This window comes from Kogia breviceps, chromosome 3 (genome assembly GCF_026419965.1).
Source record: "Kogia breviceps isolate mKogBre1 chromosome 3, mKogBre1 haplotype 1, whole genome shotgun sequence".
In the NCBI taxonomy this organism is placed as follows: Eukaryota; Metazoa; Chordata; class Mammalia; order Artiodactyla; family Physeteridae; genus Kogia; species Kogia breviceps.
The window spans coordinates 141753541-141768187 of NC_081312.1; the positions used below are offsets into that span (position 1 = coordinate 141753541).

General features: G+C 35.7%; 2 protein-coding genes across 4 annotated transcripts in view; both read left to right on the plus strand.

Annotated features, from left to right (window-relative positions):
• BNIP2 (BCL2 interacting protein 2) overlaps positions 1-11080 on the plus strand; it is a 25591-nt gene extending 14511 nt beyond the window's left edge. Inside the window, exons 6-11 of one of the 2 annotated variants that reach the window (XM_067029753.1) lie at positions 533-635; positions 1515-1646; positions 2773-2859; positions 2977-3075; positions 3810-3845; positions 6463-11080. In XM_067029753.1, coding sequence (XP_066885854.1) covers positions 533-635; positions 1515-1646; positions 2773-2859; positions 2977-3075; positions 3810-3845; positions 6463-6514 — 509 coding nt within the window. In that variant the 3' untranslated portion in view covers positions 6515-11080. The remainder of the gene's footprint in view (positions 1-532; positions 636-1514; positions 1647-2772; positions 2860-2976; positions 3076-3809; positions 3846-6462) is intronic. The other variant, XM_067029754.1, reaches the window with a different exon arrangement.
• GTF2A2 (general transcription factor IIA subunit 2) overlaps positions 9507-14647 on the plus strand; it is a 24675-nt gene continuing 19534 nt past the window's right edge. Inside the window, exons 1-2 of one of the 2 annotated variants that reach the window (XM_059056330.2) lie at positions 9507-9558; positions 11815-12123. The gene's annotated coding sequence lies outside the window, so the exon portion shown is untranslated. Of the gene's footprint in view, positions 9559-11814; positions 12131-14647 lie in introns of those variants that run through there. The other variant, XM_067029755.1, reaches the window with a different exon arrangement.

Sequence of the window (14647 nt, forward strand, 5' to 3'; positions counted from 1 at the left end):
CTGGTTGGATTATTATCTATCTACTTGCTAAAATAAGGCAGCTTTCTGAGTATGCTAATTTAAGTGGGTTTCTGGTTTTTATGCCCACTCTTTCCTCTTTAAATTTTATTGTTCTCTTTTTGAGAAGAAAGGATTTAAAGATCTCTGTAAGACTATACAGGGTCAGAACAAAAAAAAACCATACTTTTTTTTTTTTTTTTTTTTTTTTTTTTTTTTTTTTTTGCGGTACGCGGGCCTCTCACTGTTGTGGCCTTTCCCGTTGCGGGGCACAGGCTCCGGACGCGCAGGCTCAGCGGCCATGGCCCACGGGCCCAGCCGCTCCGCGGCATGTGGGATCCTCCCGGACCGGGGCACGAACCCGTGTCCCCTGCATCGGCAGGCGGACTCTCAACCACTGCGCCACCAGGGAAGCCCAAAAAACCATACTTTTTGATTCAGAAATGTGTGGAACATACACCACTATAATTTATCAACCATAAATTATATCCCCTGAAAAATCTTCAGAGTATAATCATGCTGGTTTCTTTTTCAGGATATTATGGGGATGGATTAAATGCCATTGTTGTGTTTGCTGTCTGTTTTATGCCTGAAAGTGGTCAACCTAACTATAGATACCTGATGGACAATCTCTTTAAGTAAGTAGATCATCACAAAAATGTTTGGACAGAATTGAGTACATTAGATCTCCAGTTTAAGGAAGGGAACTTTATGTAGCTGGGTAGAAATTATTGGGATGGCCAAAAAGTTCATTCGGGTTTTTCCATACGATCTTAAAGAAAAACCTGAGGGAACTTTTTGACCAACCCTATATAAATAATCCTAGTTCTGATTCCTTAAGTCTATCCCTTGGCATTATAAAAACTATCCATTTTCCAACTCAACAGAAGAATTGTCATTTTAAAACTGGAAGAGAGGGCTTCCCTGGTGGCGCGGTGGTTGAGAGTCCGCCTGCCGATGCAGGGGACACGGGTTTGTGCCCCGGTCTGGGCACATGCCGGAGCGGCTAAGCCCGTGAGCCATGGCCGCTGAGCCTACGTGTCCGGAGCCTGTGCTCCACAACGGGAGAGGCCACAACAGTGAGAGGCCTGCATACCGCCAAAAAAAAAAAAAAAACTGGAAGAGATATTACAGATTATGTGTTCCAACTTCATTTTACACTTGAGGACACATTAAGTGCTTTATTGGGGAAAATTTCAAACATATACAAAGGCAGAGAGAAGTATATTAAATCTTTGTGTAACAATCACCCAGTTCCACAATTATCAGTTTATACTTTATTCCCACAAATACTTCTCCATGGCATAATTTTGAAGCAAATCCCAGACATCATATCATTTATAAGCATTTCAAGATGTATTTCTAAAAGAAAAGAATTTTTTTTCTTTAAATAACCATAATACCAACTAATGCTGTTTTAAATTTTTTCTCACTGAAGGGGAGAGAAGGGAATTGTGTTATTTGGATAACCTGGTTTGGTTCTGCATAGCAATGTTTCTAAGACTTTATTTTTACAGGTATGTTATTGGCACTTTGGAGCTGTTAGTAGCAGAAAACTACATGATCGTTTATTTAAATGGTGCAACAACTCGAAGAAAAATGCCCAGTCTGGGATGGCTCAGGAAATGCTATCAACAAATTGATAGAAGGTATTGTAAATGCAAGTGGAAAGCTAGTCTGAATACTGTTTATTATGTCCTTATTAGATTAAATTTTATTTTCTTTTGCCACTTAAAGTCACCATGTATTTCTTCAGAAATTACATTTATTAATTTCATAACAAGTTTCTATTTTCAAACTTATAAAATAGCTCTTTATTTCTCCTTTGTACCACATCAAACATTTTCCTATAATTTACATTTTGGGAAAGGATGGAGAATTTAGTACATTTCCTATTTTATTACATTCTGGATTTTGCCTCATTTATAGTGCTTAGTATATTTTGTTACTTAAGATGCTTATTTAGCTGTAATCTTTCTTTGGAATGAGTTCTAGAAATGTATTCTCCTGGGAGTTAGTCATCCATGCTAATGGAAGGAATTTTGATCCTCTATTTGCTTTGATTTGACCACAGCTAATTCAAACTAGGTTAATCAACTCAGATCCAGTAACAGGTTTCTCTTCATACCTGAACATGACATTGGCTGGTTCTTGTGATTTTTTTTTTTTTAAATACTTAGTCATCACTGTAACTGTGAAATACGATGATAAAAACAGCAGTTTTTATTTCATCATTTAAAGTAGTCTAGGATAATGCTTTTAACTTTTAATCAAAGTTTTAGACTCCATAAGAATAGATTAGATCTAATTCATTTTGCCTGTTCCTGTGGTGATCTCTCTTCTCACCTTTCTGCCTGCCCAGTGCTTTTCATGGTGTTGAAGAAATTAATAACAGTTTCCCCTCCAACCTGAAAAAAGAAAAGAGCTTACTTTTATATTCAGTATTGGCTTCTACCCCTGGTTCACAGTCTTGAAGACAAGTGAATGTATACTAGGAGACATTTAATAACAGGCTACACTGTGGACATAAATTTAGGTAAATGAAGTAGAGTTCATTTCGTGGCAGTGGGAAGGACCATTGGAATTTGAGAGTGCATTTTCTTTTGTTTGTTATCTTTTGTTGTCTTTAGGAATATCATATCCAAATGACAACTCTTGAATGAGGATTTTTTCAGTTTTTTGTATGGACTTGCACATACTTACTGATGTCTTAGCTTTTCTTCTAGCATTAGAATTTGTAGAACTTTTAAATTTATCTTTTTTTTTAAACTCCAGGTTACGGAAAAACCTAAAGTCTCTAATCATTGTACATCCCTCTTGGTTTATCAGAACACTTCTGGCTGTTACAAGACCATTTATTAGGTAATTTTCTAAGAACCATTGACTCTTAAAAAAAACCCCACAGACTCCTTGTATGAATTTCTTGTCAGTTCTGTTGGTCAGAAATATTAAGGTAATTATCTTTATTTCCTTCCATAGCTCAAAATTCAGCCAAAAAATTAGATACGTCTTTAATTTGGCAGAACTAGCGGAACTTGTCCCCATGGAATATGTTGGAATACCAGAATGCATAAAACAGTATGTTTTGTTTCATTTCTTTAATTGTATTGGATCTTTATATTTTGATGTGCAAGAGGTAAATATTTCAGTACTCATTCTTTCTCCCTTCATATATTATAATTATTTTTATAACTGCTCTTGTTTTTATAACAAAGAAAAGGGGGAAGAAGACACTTTCCAACATTTTCCCCATAAGTCACCATTTTCTTCAGGCTATCAGTTGAGGAGGAGGAATTGTTTCTGGTTTGGTTTATTTATATTTTTAAAGATAGTTACAGTCTTAAGAGATGGTTTCTTGATTGGTTACTACTAAAGAACATTCTCCAGACTTGAACATGCTGGTCTCCAAATTTGAGTAAGCTTGTCATGGCATCAAATAATATTATTATGGAAGTAAAATATTTATATCAGTCTAACCTTAATACTTTCCAGTGTCTGGAGTTTGTTCTGTTTACCAAATTCACTTATCTAACTTCTGAAAGGAATTGGTAGAAGACTGTTAACATAAATACTTGAGTATCACAGTGCTATAATATAGAAAAATGTTTCTTTGTTCTATTAATGTGAGGTTTTAGTCTGTTGAATGTGTCAAAACCACATTTCTTAAGTTAGTTCTGACTTCCTGTATAGTAGTATGTTAAATAGTTTTGGGTTTGCCTGCAAACTTACGAGTTTATTTTTAGTGCCTTTTTTTGAGTTTTTGTTCATCTTCATAACATGTATGTTTACTAAAATAACTCTTCCCTACCAAGGTATGAAGAAGAAAAGTTAAAAAAGAAACAGAAAAGGTATATGCACACCTTGACTGGGTTGCATCTAGACTAGTCCATTTGCATTGCACAGACTAACTCTCCCTTATTGGTTGGTTAGCTTGTAGACAAAGATAATAGCATTTGTAAATATAAATATACCCCAGGATTCAAATATAGAGTGAATCCAAAGTTCTTGATGCTGAGTATGGCTTGGATTCACTCTGTTTTAGCACCATAATAATGTCAGTTACAAAATAAAGACCACACCTCCTCCTCCCTGCTTTTGGTATAAATACTGACAGTAAACTCCTAAGAATACTATTTGGAAAACCAATTATTTATAATACCTTACCAGTTTCACCATACTTTAAATCTCTAACCTTGTGCTTTTGAAATATTTATGCACTTTTAAAATGTATCAGTTTCCCCCCCCCTGGGGTTGTTGATTATATTTGCAATGCACATATTCTTTGGCTAACCAACATTGATTTTCTTGTATGCTTAAATGGCCTGCTAACTAGTCAAATTCTACATAAAAAAATTCTACCTAAAAGTTCAATGTACCATTTAATAGTTAAACACTCTGCTTTCCATCTTTAATTTAATTTTGAATACCTCTGCTTTGAGCATAACAAACTGTCATCTGTCAATATCTTGGCATAGAAGATGAAAGGCAAGTGTATAAAATAGTTACCATTTTATATAGTAATTTAGAAAATTATAGGATTTAGATCTAACTTGTTAATGGATTTTTAAAATATTAACAATTAAATTAGCAAAACAGATTGATACACTCTCATAAGAGTTAAGGTGAGAGATTTGTATGTAGTTATCATTTGGACCATTGTAAGGAACTGGAGCTGGAATATTCTTAACTTTGAACACATTTTGTCTCTGTTGATGAGCAAGAATTCAGTTGACCATGTGATAGAGTCATAGCTTTACATTTCTATGTGACACTTTACAGCTAAACATTTTAAGATAGAGATAAGGACAGTGATTTTAAATCTTGCTAATTTCTCGTTCCTCTCAAGACATTGGTGTGAATTTGCCAGACAAGTGGCTGAAGTTTAAAATGTAGTCTATAATTGTAGAATATTTTGAAGCCAGCTGCTTCTTGGATTTCAAAATGAATTGCCTTTGTTGATGAAATCTGCTATGTTGTGCCTTTTTACAAAATTCTTAGTTAAGTAACTTAGGCATCAGAAGAAAAGTAGAATTGTACTTTTTATTTAAATGTATTGTTTGAAACCTACCAATATTATTTTATCTTGATTTTTTTTTTACTTTTGTTTCATTTAATTTTAAATAGAATCATTACATATATCCTTTAGGCACTTCTAAGGTTTTTTACAAAGTTTCTTTAGCCTTGAAAAATAATAAATCCTTGTCAGCTTGAAAAGGGTAACACTCAAGTTTTAAAAATAGAAGAGCATGTTTTTAAAACCAAGTTAACAGAAACTGCATGGAGGAGCTTATTACCCAAGGTGAAATTTCTGAGTATTGGTGATAAGGATTCAAAACTGAGTGTGCTGAAATATAGCAGTTTTAAATGTTTTAGATGTTTGTTTCAAGTAACTCAGTGAAAGTGTAGCCAGGTAGATGTTGATTGTTAAAATATTTGAACAGAGGTTAAAAATAAAGTGATTGTGAAATTAGTTCATACTGATATTTCAGATGTTGAAAAGATTGATGTGTTTTGCATGCCTTATCAAGAATATGTACCTTTCAGATTTTTGTTACCAATATAAAAAATATTTTCAAATGTTGTTAATCTGGCTTTACCACAGGCCAAGGCTTTTAGGTCTGACTCACTAATGTTCAGGCGATTGTAGTAATGGGAACAAGTGTGAAAAGTATCTTCGTATATCATACCAAGTTGTCTTAAACTCTCCTCCATCAGTGATTCAAACTACTACAAATATAAGTATACAAATATAATAGTAAGAGATTGTTGTACATTATCTGTGAAGGGTTGTCTATAATTTTTGTGTGGTTAATTACATAATTCTTCTAATCCCCGCTTGCCTAAATTTTGATATGATCTCTATGCATCCCACTCCTGATCCAGTCATATTTTTAATCTACATCTAGATACTTCTGATTATTAAATTCTGTGGTTTCTTACTATCAAGATAAATAAAAAGTATTCACATTCTAAGTGTACCAATAAATTTTGGAGAATAATTATGGCATCCATAAATACGTACTTTTACCACTGAACTTAAAAGTTGATCAGTTGATGGCATTAGTGGCATTTAAATATTTCAGTTAACAACATCATTTTTGAGGGAATTATTTTTCCTGCCACTCATATCACTTAGCTCCCTGCCTCAGCCATGCTACAGTTCAACATTTTAATATGCCTGTTGTAATTTGAACTTCTAATAAAGTTTATGTGCATTTGTATATAAAGTATCTTACAATCTTTTTAAAAAAAACAATAGTCACATTCTTGCCAGTGTCCTCTTGCTTTTAAAAATTATCTTTCCTGGTTGGGAAAATGTTTGGTAACCTTTTTACTATGTCTGCTTCTTTGCAAAGCTTTGTTTTTAACAGAATAATAATCTATGGTAAAATTAGTCATTTTTTTTAGAAAGAGAATTGTTCATTTGCTGATATCTTACTATCTATATTGTTTTTCATTAAACAGAGTTGATCAAGAGCTTAATGGAAAACAAGATGAACCGAAAAGTGAACAGTAAGTTTGGCACCTAGTCCAAACACGACTGAAGAATGTGCTGATGAAGCATTGCTTTTTTGCATTTATAATGCATTTATTGGTCCTGATTTTTATGTAACCTGTTACAAAACTGACTTGACTTCTTCTTAATGGACTTTTGTATAAGGGACTGTTCACTGCTGTACTGGTTTGCAGATCTCTTGAATTTAGCTCTTTACTAGCTAATTATATTGTAATCATTTTATATTTTATATTGCTAAATAGCAGAGAACCACACTTTATATAAAGCAGTTTTTGCATTTGTTTATTAAGTGATGCATTTTCTTCAGCAAAATATTTATATGCCTAAATGGAAAAGGAAAGAGATAATATATATTTTTATGTTTTTGAGCAATATTTTTTAATGTATACCTTTCTTATGGAAGAATATGCAGGTAAATAAGACCATGATTTTGTAAAATGCATGTTCAAATTTTTGTTTTTGTAAATGGTTAAATACACTTCCTGGGTCACTTAGAAAATATGCTCATAAGGTGAGGGACAGTTAAACTGGTTCTCATGAATACCCAAAGGTCATATACATAATTAAGTAGATTAGTACCATTCTGAGTTTTTTTCTCACTTAACATTTATTTCTTAATTCAGACACAAATACAGGTGTATTGCACACTTTTTTTTTTAAACATAAAGACAAGTCAAAAAGCCATTTTTAGAATTAGAGAATTTAAGAGGTTAAGAATTGGGGTTTGTATATATGTATATATCAGACATTTTATCTTCTGGCCAAAAGTCAGAAGTTCATAAAAATTTTAGGTTTGTTCACTAATGTGAAATAAGCTGTGTGTCCAGGGTATCACTCTCCTGAATTTGTGTGAGTGCAGTGTAATATTCAGAAAATGTGATGAGTTATTCACTGTCACTACTTTTCTTTAGAAAATAGGGGCTGCTTTTTAAACTACTTTCAGTGTGGGCACTTTACCAAAATACTTTCATATCAGGTGTTTGACCCAGTCAGATAAGGTGTGTTTTCCCATTTTCTGTTGAATTATGTTGACAGTACTGTAAATTATTTTGTAAGTCTTAGAGCATCATCATATTATGGTGTTTTGCATTTGGTATAAGCATATAAACTCCTTGTTTAATTTGGTAAGTACCTTGACTCTACATTGAAATTGTATTTATGCCCCAGATAGAACTTAATTACCCACAGAATCATGCAAAAACAACAGGTTGGTCTAATAACTGTGTCATATACTTGTGTGACTTATACATTTGGTAAACTTAGTACCTGCCTGAATTAAGGGTCACACCACACTCCAGCCCTTCTTATAAGGTAATTTACAAAAGAGTAGTAAAATTGAGGTGCAGGAGCCAAACCTCTAGGATTTATTCTCTCCTAGACTGGCTTTTATCATTGCTGTTTTTAGTGTAAAGTTTTCTATTACAAAAGAGAATTTCCTTTACTTTTTGTCCTCCTCAGTCATAAAGTTGACACAGTAACCCAAGTCCAATTATGGCAGATGCTGGAGGATTCCCAGGATGAGAATTTCCTCAGCAGCCTCCTGACTTCACTTGGATCCAGCTGCTGTAGGCAGATCCTGAACTAATGTCATTATAGTCAATAAAGCTAAACCCATTATTGCTTGCTCAGATCTTAGAAATACTTTGTGTTCAAAAAGCAAACTAACAGTAACAGTTTAGGCATTCCTTCTGAACTTATGAATAAAATATCATATTGAATTTAATTGTGATTAGAGTCTATATTTGTAGAGTGCTTTAAGTGACCTTTCATCAGTAAAAGTAGTCTTTCATCTATAAATTTGTGTCTCAGTCAAACCTGGCTGAGCTTTTTAAATAGGTGGCCTTCCTCCACATTAAGTACCCAGTTCTTCAGTTTCAGCACGTTACTGTTTATTGACTTTTGCATTTGCAAGCATTGTCCCTGATTATAGATACAACTCGTTGCAAAAGTGGCACATTTTCCTACATATTTTTCTAAAGTAGAGGTAGCCTATATTCTATCAGAACATTAAAATTTAGAGGGAACAGTGGTAACATTTGGGATATAACCAAAGGGATGTGCTGTGAATCACTAGATTTAAAAGGATACCTGTTCTAACCTATACCTTGATGAAATCTGGTATAGGGACATGCCCCGTAATGTTTCATAGCTATGAGACTTAAGATCATAACAAGTAGGTCAGAGGAAAAGCATTTATTAAACTGGTTATTTGTAATTACTAGCTATGTGACATTTTTTCCATATCATTCAGTTTTAATTTTCCATTACTGATTGAGGTGAAAGTACATATAACTTATTTTATCTTTCTGCTGGGATCATGGTTCTAACTTGTTTAATTTGATGCTTATGCCACTATTTTTTGTTGTGTTTGGGTTCTGAGTACCTCTTTTTAGTCAAAAGTTTCTCTTATAAAGTAATCTGATTGTGTTCTGCTTGGTCATATTCCTTATTAGCACCAAGGGAAGACACTATATTGATCCCACAGTTTAAGCTTATTAATAGTCTTTAACTGGGGGTTGGGGGGAGTATAAAGAAATATGATTCCAAGTAGGGCCTAGCAGGACCTGGAAAGGAAGATAACAAAACAAGGAAGTAAGAGAAAGAAAACTATAAAGGGATAATGAGTTAGCTAAGATTCCACTGAATGTGTCCTTGTTACGGGAAGTGCTGTATATGGCAGCAATTGGTACCATTTCTTGTGTCAATCAGGAAAACCTGCAGGCTGCATACAGAATATGTGAATAAGGAGACTGTGGAGTGAAGGGGGCAAAGGCTGGTAATACTTAAAATGAAAATTCATATTTTCCTCTGCTTTGTCTCTTCATACAAAAGCAAGTTTAAACAGGGAGAGTCAGCAATTACAATGCTCGGATTAAAGTGTAGGGTTACATTACTTTTGACATTCATAGCTGGTAAACATTTAATGTATTGTTCCAAAATGGACATCACTCTTTAGTAACTATACTGAATACTGAAATTTGCTGATTGACAGGTATATATAGGTTGCTAGACTTTCTTTAGCTGCAATTCCAGAATTTAAACAGGTAAGGGATCTGCTTTTTTGATAGACTCTTCTTTTAAATGACTCTGTTACTCTGGCTGTTTTTTTGTGATTGCTCAGGGAATTTGAAAGTGTTTGAATTAAAGGAGAAGGGGCTTTTTAGATTTCTTCAATTGATAGTTAAAAATTAGCATTAGGATATATCCAGTTTCCTAATATGATTGGTAAAGTATATAAGGTGACAGTAGCTTCATCCTTTTCCCCATGTTATATGTGGAAAATTGCTAATTGCTCCTGCAGGAGGAGAAGGAGATAGACTGAAAATAGGTAGATATGGCTGCCACATTCTGTTTTGTTTTCATGCCTATTTTTTCTCATCCTGTATAGCTATTTGAGAAGTGGATCACAAATGTCAAAAGGGTGGGATAGCTAGAGGAATTAATGTACTTCAAAGTTAGACCAACTATTCTGTTAGAGTTTATCTTGTAGGAACAGGGATTGTGTAATTTGAGTTGCTGGGAGAAAGAGTTAAGGACTTAGACTTGCATGAGAAGGTCAGCTGGTAAGAGAAGTGGGAGATTGTTGATGTTCTAATAGTAAGGAAGAATTATCTGGAGAGCCTTTCATCCCCCTCTTTCTATCCCAAGATTCTGAATGAATTAGAATCATATCAGTGGTGAACCCCAGTAATGTAATCCTTTAAAATTCTCAATGGTAATTGAAAATAATGTGTTGACCAGCAAGGAGTGACACTAAAATTTGAACAGAACTGTTACTTTGTTGCAGCTGTATATGATAGATCTACTTAATTTCTTATGTTTTAAGAACTACTTTTATGAAAAGTTTACATGAAGCACTTAATATAACACATCAAACACCAGAAGAAAATCAAAGTTTAATGCTTTCATGTTACTAAAGAATTATAATATCTGTCTAATTCTATTTTATAAGACATTCTACAAGAGGTTAAAACATTTGCATTTTGAAATTTTTATGCGTTTTCACATTCACTGTAGCTAAGGAGGAACTTGGAAAATAATGTTAATTAGCTACTCTACTGCACTTTTTGTATTTGAATTTTCTGAAGTTATGCCCCTTAAACAGTTTATTTACATAAACTAGCTAGTAAATATTTGTGGTGTTCAGGGCACTGACTTGCACAGCCCTTGGGGCACATGGAGCACAATTCAGAGTTCGTTAGACACTAATGCACTTTGATATATATTTCAAAGATTAATACATTTTTCTTACCATAAATTCACATGCTGTCATTTAGACACAGTTAATGTACTGTGATCATTTTACCACTGTTCAGATAACTTTGCATAGTCTAGTGCTCTCATTTTACAGTGAGAGAAATTCAGTTCTGAAGACTGTGTGTGCAAGATGTTGATGTGGTCCCTGTAAGAAATACTAGGGTTGGTCTTGATTTCCTAAGAAGATGTAATATTTTCTTTTTCTCTGACTTGTTAGGAATACAATAACTTGTGTCCTGATTTGTTGCACATCGTATTTTTGCAACGTTAATGAATTTAAATAAATTAATTGGAAAGTTTTGTTTTTGATTCATTTGTCACATATTTCTGTCTCCCATTTCACTACTGAGTTTTTACAAAGTTTATCTTGTAAGCTTTTCAAATAGTTTTAGACCTTTTGTTTCTGTAGTTTGGGTGCTGCTTCCTATTCAAGGGGGTGAAGAGTTCATCCTGCTTCAGTTTTAAACATTATCTTAACTATAAGCACACTTTGTATTTCATAGTTCAGAATTATTTTAGTTATGGGGAATCCACCAATGAAATCAGTTCAATAAGTGGCTGAAAACATGGCATAAAAAAAACCTGTTTACTCTATGGGCCAGCGCAGAGGTTCAAGTTGGTTGCAGTTGTTTTGCATTTACTCCTTAGTCACTATTCAACTGCTTAACCGCAAACAGCTGTGCACATTACTGCTGCCTTTAATCCACAGGTAGGATACCGTTGGGATTACGTAAACGCAAATACAAACTGAAGTATTTGTCTTGCATTAAGTATAAATTTTAAATACAGGTTCTCCCGAATTGAAATTCTGTGATTCACAAGCTAAACGCTTGCAGGGTTAAATGAATTGCCGCCCTGTTTCTTTTAAGAAATACTTGGCTATAAACTTTTCAGAATTTGTCTTCAATTTAGTATTACTGGGTCTTCAACAGTATTACGCTGAACACACTTGAGGCATAAAATGTGACTGCCTTACATTTTCTAATTGTGCGTCTAACTGGAGAAGAGTCTGTAAAATTTTAATTCTCTTATTAACGATTTAGTGAACCTGGTGAATTACTTGGGAGTTAAACCTGTTTAGCGGCCTGAGGCTTGAAAACTGCGGCCCTACGCTCCTCCTCTCTCCACATCCCTCCCCTCTCACAAGACTTGAGTGGCTGGCGGGAGCAGGAATGGGCGGGGCTCCTGGGTCTGCGTCATTTCCAGCTTCTGCGAGTGCATCCGGGTCGTCGAGCCAGCGCCGCTTTCTCTGCGGTGGCCGGAGAGGTGCTCCGGGGAAGTAGGCACCTCCTGCTGGGTTCCTGGCCTACCCACTTCTGTCGGCTCCGAGGCGAGAAGAGCCTTTTCCACAGGTACTTGGTGAGCCGGCCCGCGCTCCCTGGCACCATTCAGAGCAGGCATTGCGTCCGTTGGGTCTTCTGCGAGGGCCTTTTCGGCCTGGGTTCGGCCCGTTACCGACTTCGCTGCCGGGGTGGCCCCGCGGCGTTTCCCGGGGTGGGAAAGGAAGGAAAGGGAGGCGGCTGGGAGGCTTGTAGTCGGAGCCCATGTGAACAGTCCGGAGGGTGGGGGGTTGGGGGGCAGGGGTCCTCAGCCCAGCACAGTTATTTTTAGCCAGATGGAAGTCTTAAACGCTTACATGGTGATTTTTCCCCACAGTATCGGGACGGGCTTGGGGGTGGGGGGCGTTTCTTAAGTGTCTCATTCTTGTGTGTCTTTGGTGCTTGAAGTCTGCTTTCCAACCTCATGTGAACCCGTACCGGAATGAATTTAAACTGGAGGGTTTGCTCAAGAAAGACTAGGACTATCAGGTTACTTCCGAATGTGGAGCCTTCTACTTTAATTTTCTAAACTGCAAAATGGAGTAGTACTAAATTTACGTGGGTCATACCACGTATGGTATGGAAGAATTAAACATTTCACAAGGAATTTTTAGAAATCTCAGGTTGTTAAAGCAAGTAATTTTAACAAACATTTAAATAACATAGCTATTTCTAAAATTATTTTTTATTGAGGTATAATTGACATATAACTTAACTACATTACTTTCAGGTGTACAGTATAATGATTCAATATTTGTGCACACTGTGAAAAGATCACCACAATAAGTCTAGTTAACATCCATCACCAAACATAGTTGCAGAAAAATTTTTTTTCATATGATGAGGACTTTTAAGATCTCTCTTAGCAACTTGCAAATATGCAATGCAATATTAGTAAGTCTGGTCACCATCCTGTGCATTATATCCCCATGACTTACTTATTTTATAATTGCAAGTTTGTAGTTTAACCCATCCTTTTCCCCAACCCCCAATCTTCTATCTATGAGCTTAATTTTCTTTTGTTTTTTAGTTTCCAGATGTAAGTGAGATCATGTGGTGTTTTTTTCTCTGACTTATTTCACTTGGTGTAATGATCTCAAAGCCCATTCACGTTGTCCCAAATGGCAGGATTTCATTTTTCTAAATGTATGAATAATAGTCCATTCTATATACCGCATCGTTTTTATCCATTCATCCAGGGATGGACACTTTGATTGTTTCTGTATCTTGGCTATTGTAAATAATGCTGCAGTGAAAGAAAAGTGCATGTATCTTGTGGGTTTTTTTGGGGGGGGGATATAGTTGATTTACAATGTTTTGTTAGTTTTAGGCGTACAGCAAAGTGAATCAGTTATACATATATCCACTTTTTTTTTTTTTTTTTTTGGTGATACGTGGGCCTCTCACTGCTGTGGCCTCTCCCGTTGCGGAGCACAGGCTCCGGATGCGCAGGCCCAGCGGCCATGGCTCACGGGCCCAGCCGCGGACGTGGGATCCTCCCGGACCGGGGCACGAACCCGCGTCCCCTGCATCGGCAGGAGGACTCTCAACCACTGCGCCACCAGGGAAGCCCAACGCTTTTTTTTTTTTTTTTTTAAGATTCTTTTCCCATATAGGTCATTACAGAGTATTGAGTAGAGTTCCCTGTACTTTACAGTAGGTTATTAGTTATCTGTTTTATATATAGTGGTATGTATATGTCAATCCCAATCTCCCAATTTATCCCCTTGCTTTTCCCCCTGGTAACCATAAATTTGTTTTCTACATCTGTGACTCTGTTTCTGTTTTGTAAATAAGTTCATTTGTACCATTTTTGTAGATTCCACATATAAGCGATATCATATGACATTTGTCTTTGTCTGACTTACTTCACTCAGTATGACAATCTCTAGGTCCATCCATGTTGCTGCAAATGGCATTATTTCATTCTATTTTTACAGCTGAGTAATATTCCATTGTATATATGCCACATCTTTTTTATCCGCTCCTCTGTCAATGGACATTTAGGTTGCTTCTGTATCTTGGCTATTGTAAATAATGTGTAATGAACACTGGGGTGTATGTATCTTTTCGAATTACAGTTTTCTCCAATTATATGCCCAGGAATGGGATTGCTGGATCATGTGGTAGCTCTATATTCAGTTTTTTAAGGAACCTCCACTCTGTTCTCCATAATGGGTGCACTAGTTTACATTCCCGCCATCAGTGTAGGAGGGTTCCCTTTTCTGCACACCCTCTCCATCATTTATTGTTTGTAGAATTTTTTGATGATGCCATTCTGACTTGTGTGAGGTGATACCTCATTGCAGCTTTGATCTACATTTCTCCAATAACCAGTGATCTTGAGCATCTTTCATGTGTTTCTTGGCAATCTGTATGTCCTCTTTGGAGAAACGTCCGTTTTGATCTTCTGCCCATTGTTTGATTATTTTCTTTGTTTTGTATATTGAGCTGCATGAGCTGTTTGTATATTTTGGAGATTAATCTTTTGTAGGTCGCCTCGTTTGCAAATATTTTCTCCCATTCTCTGGGTTATTTTCGTTTTGTTTATGGTTTC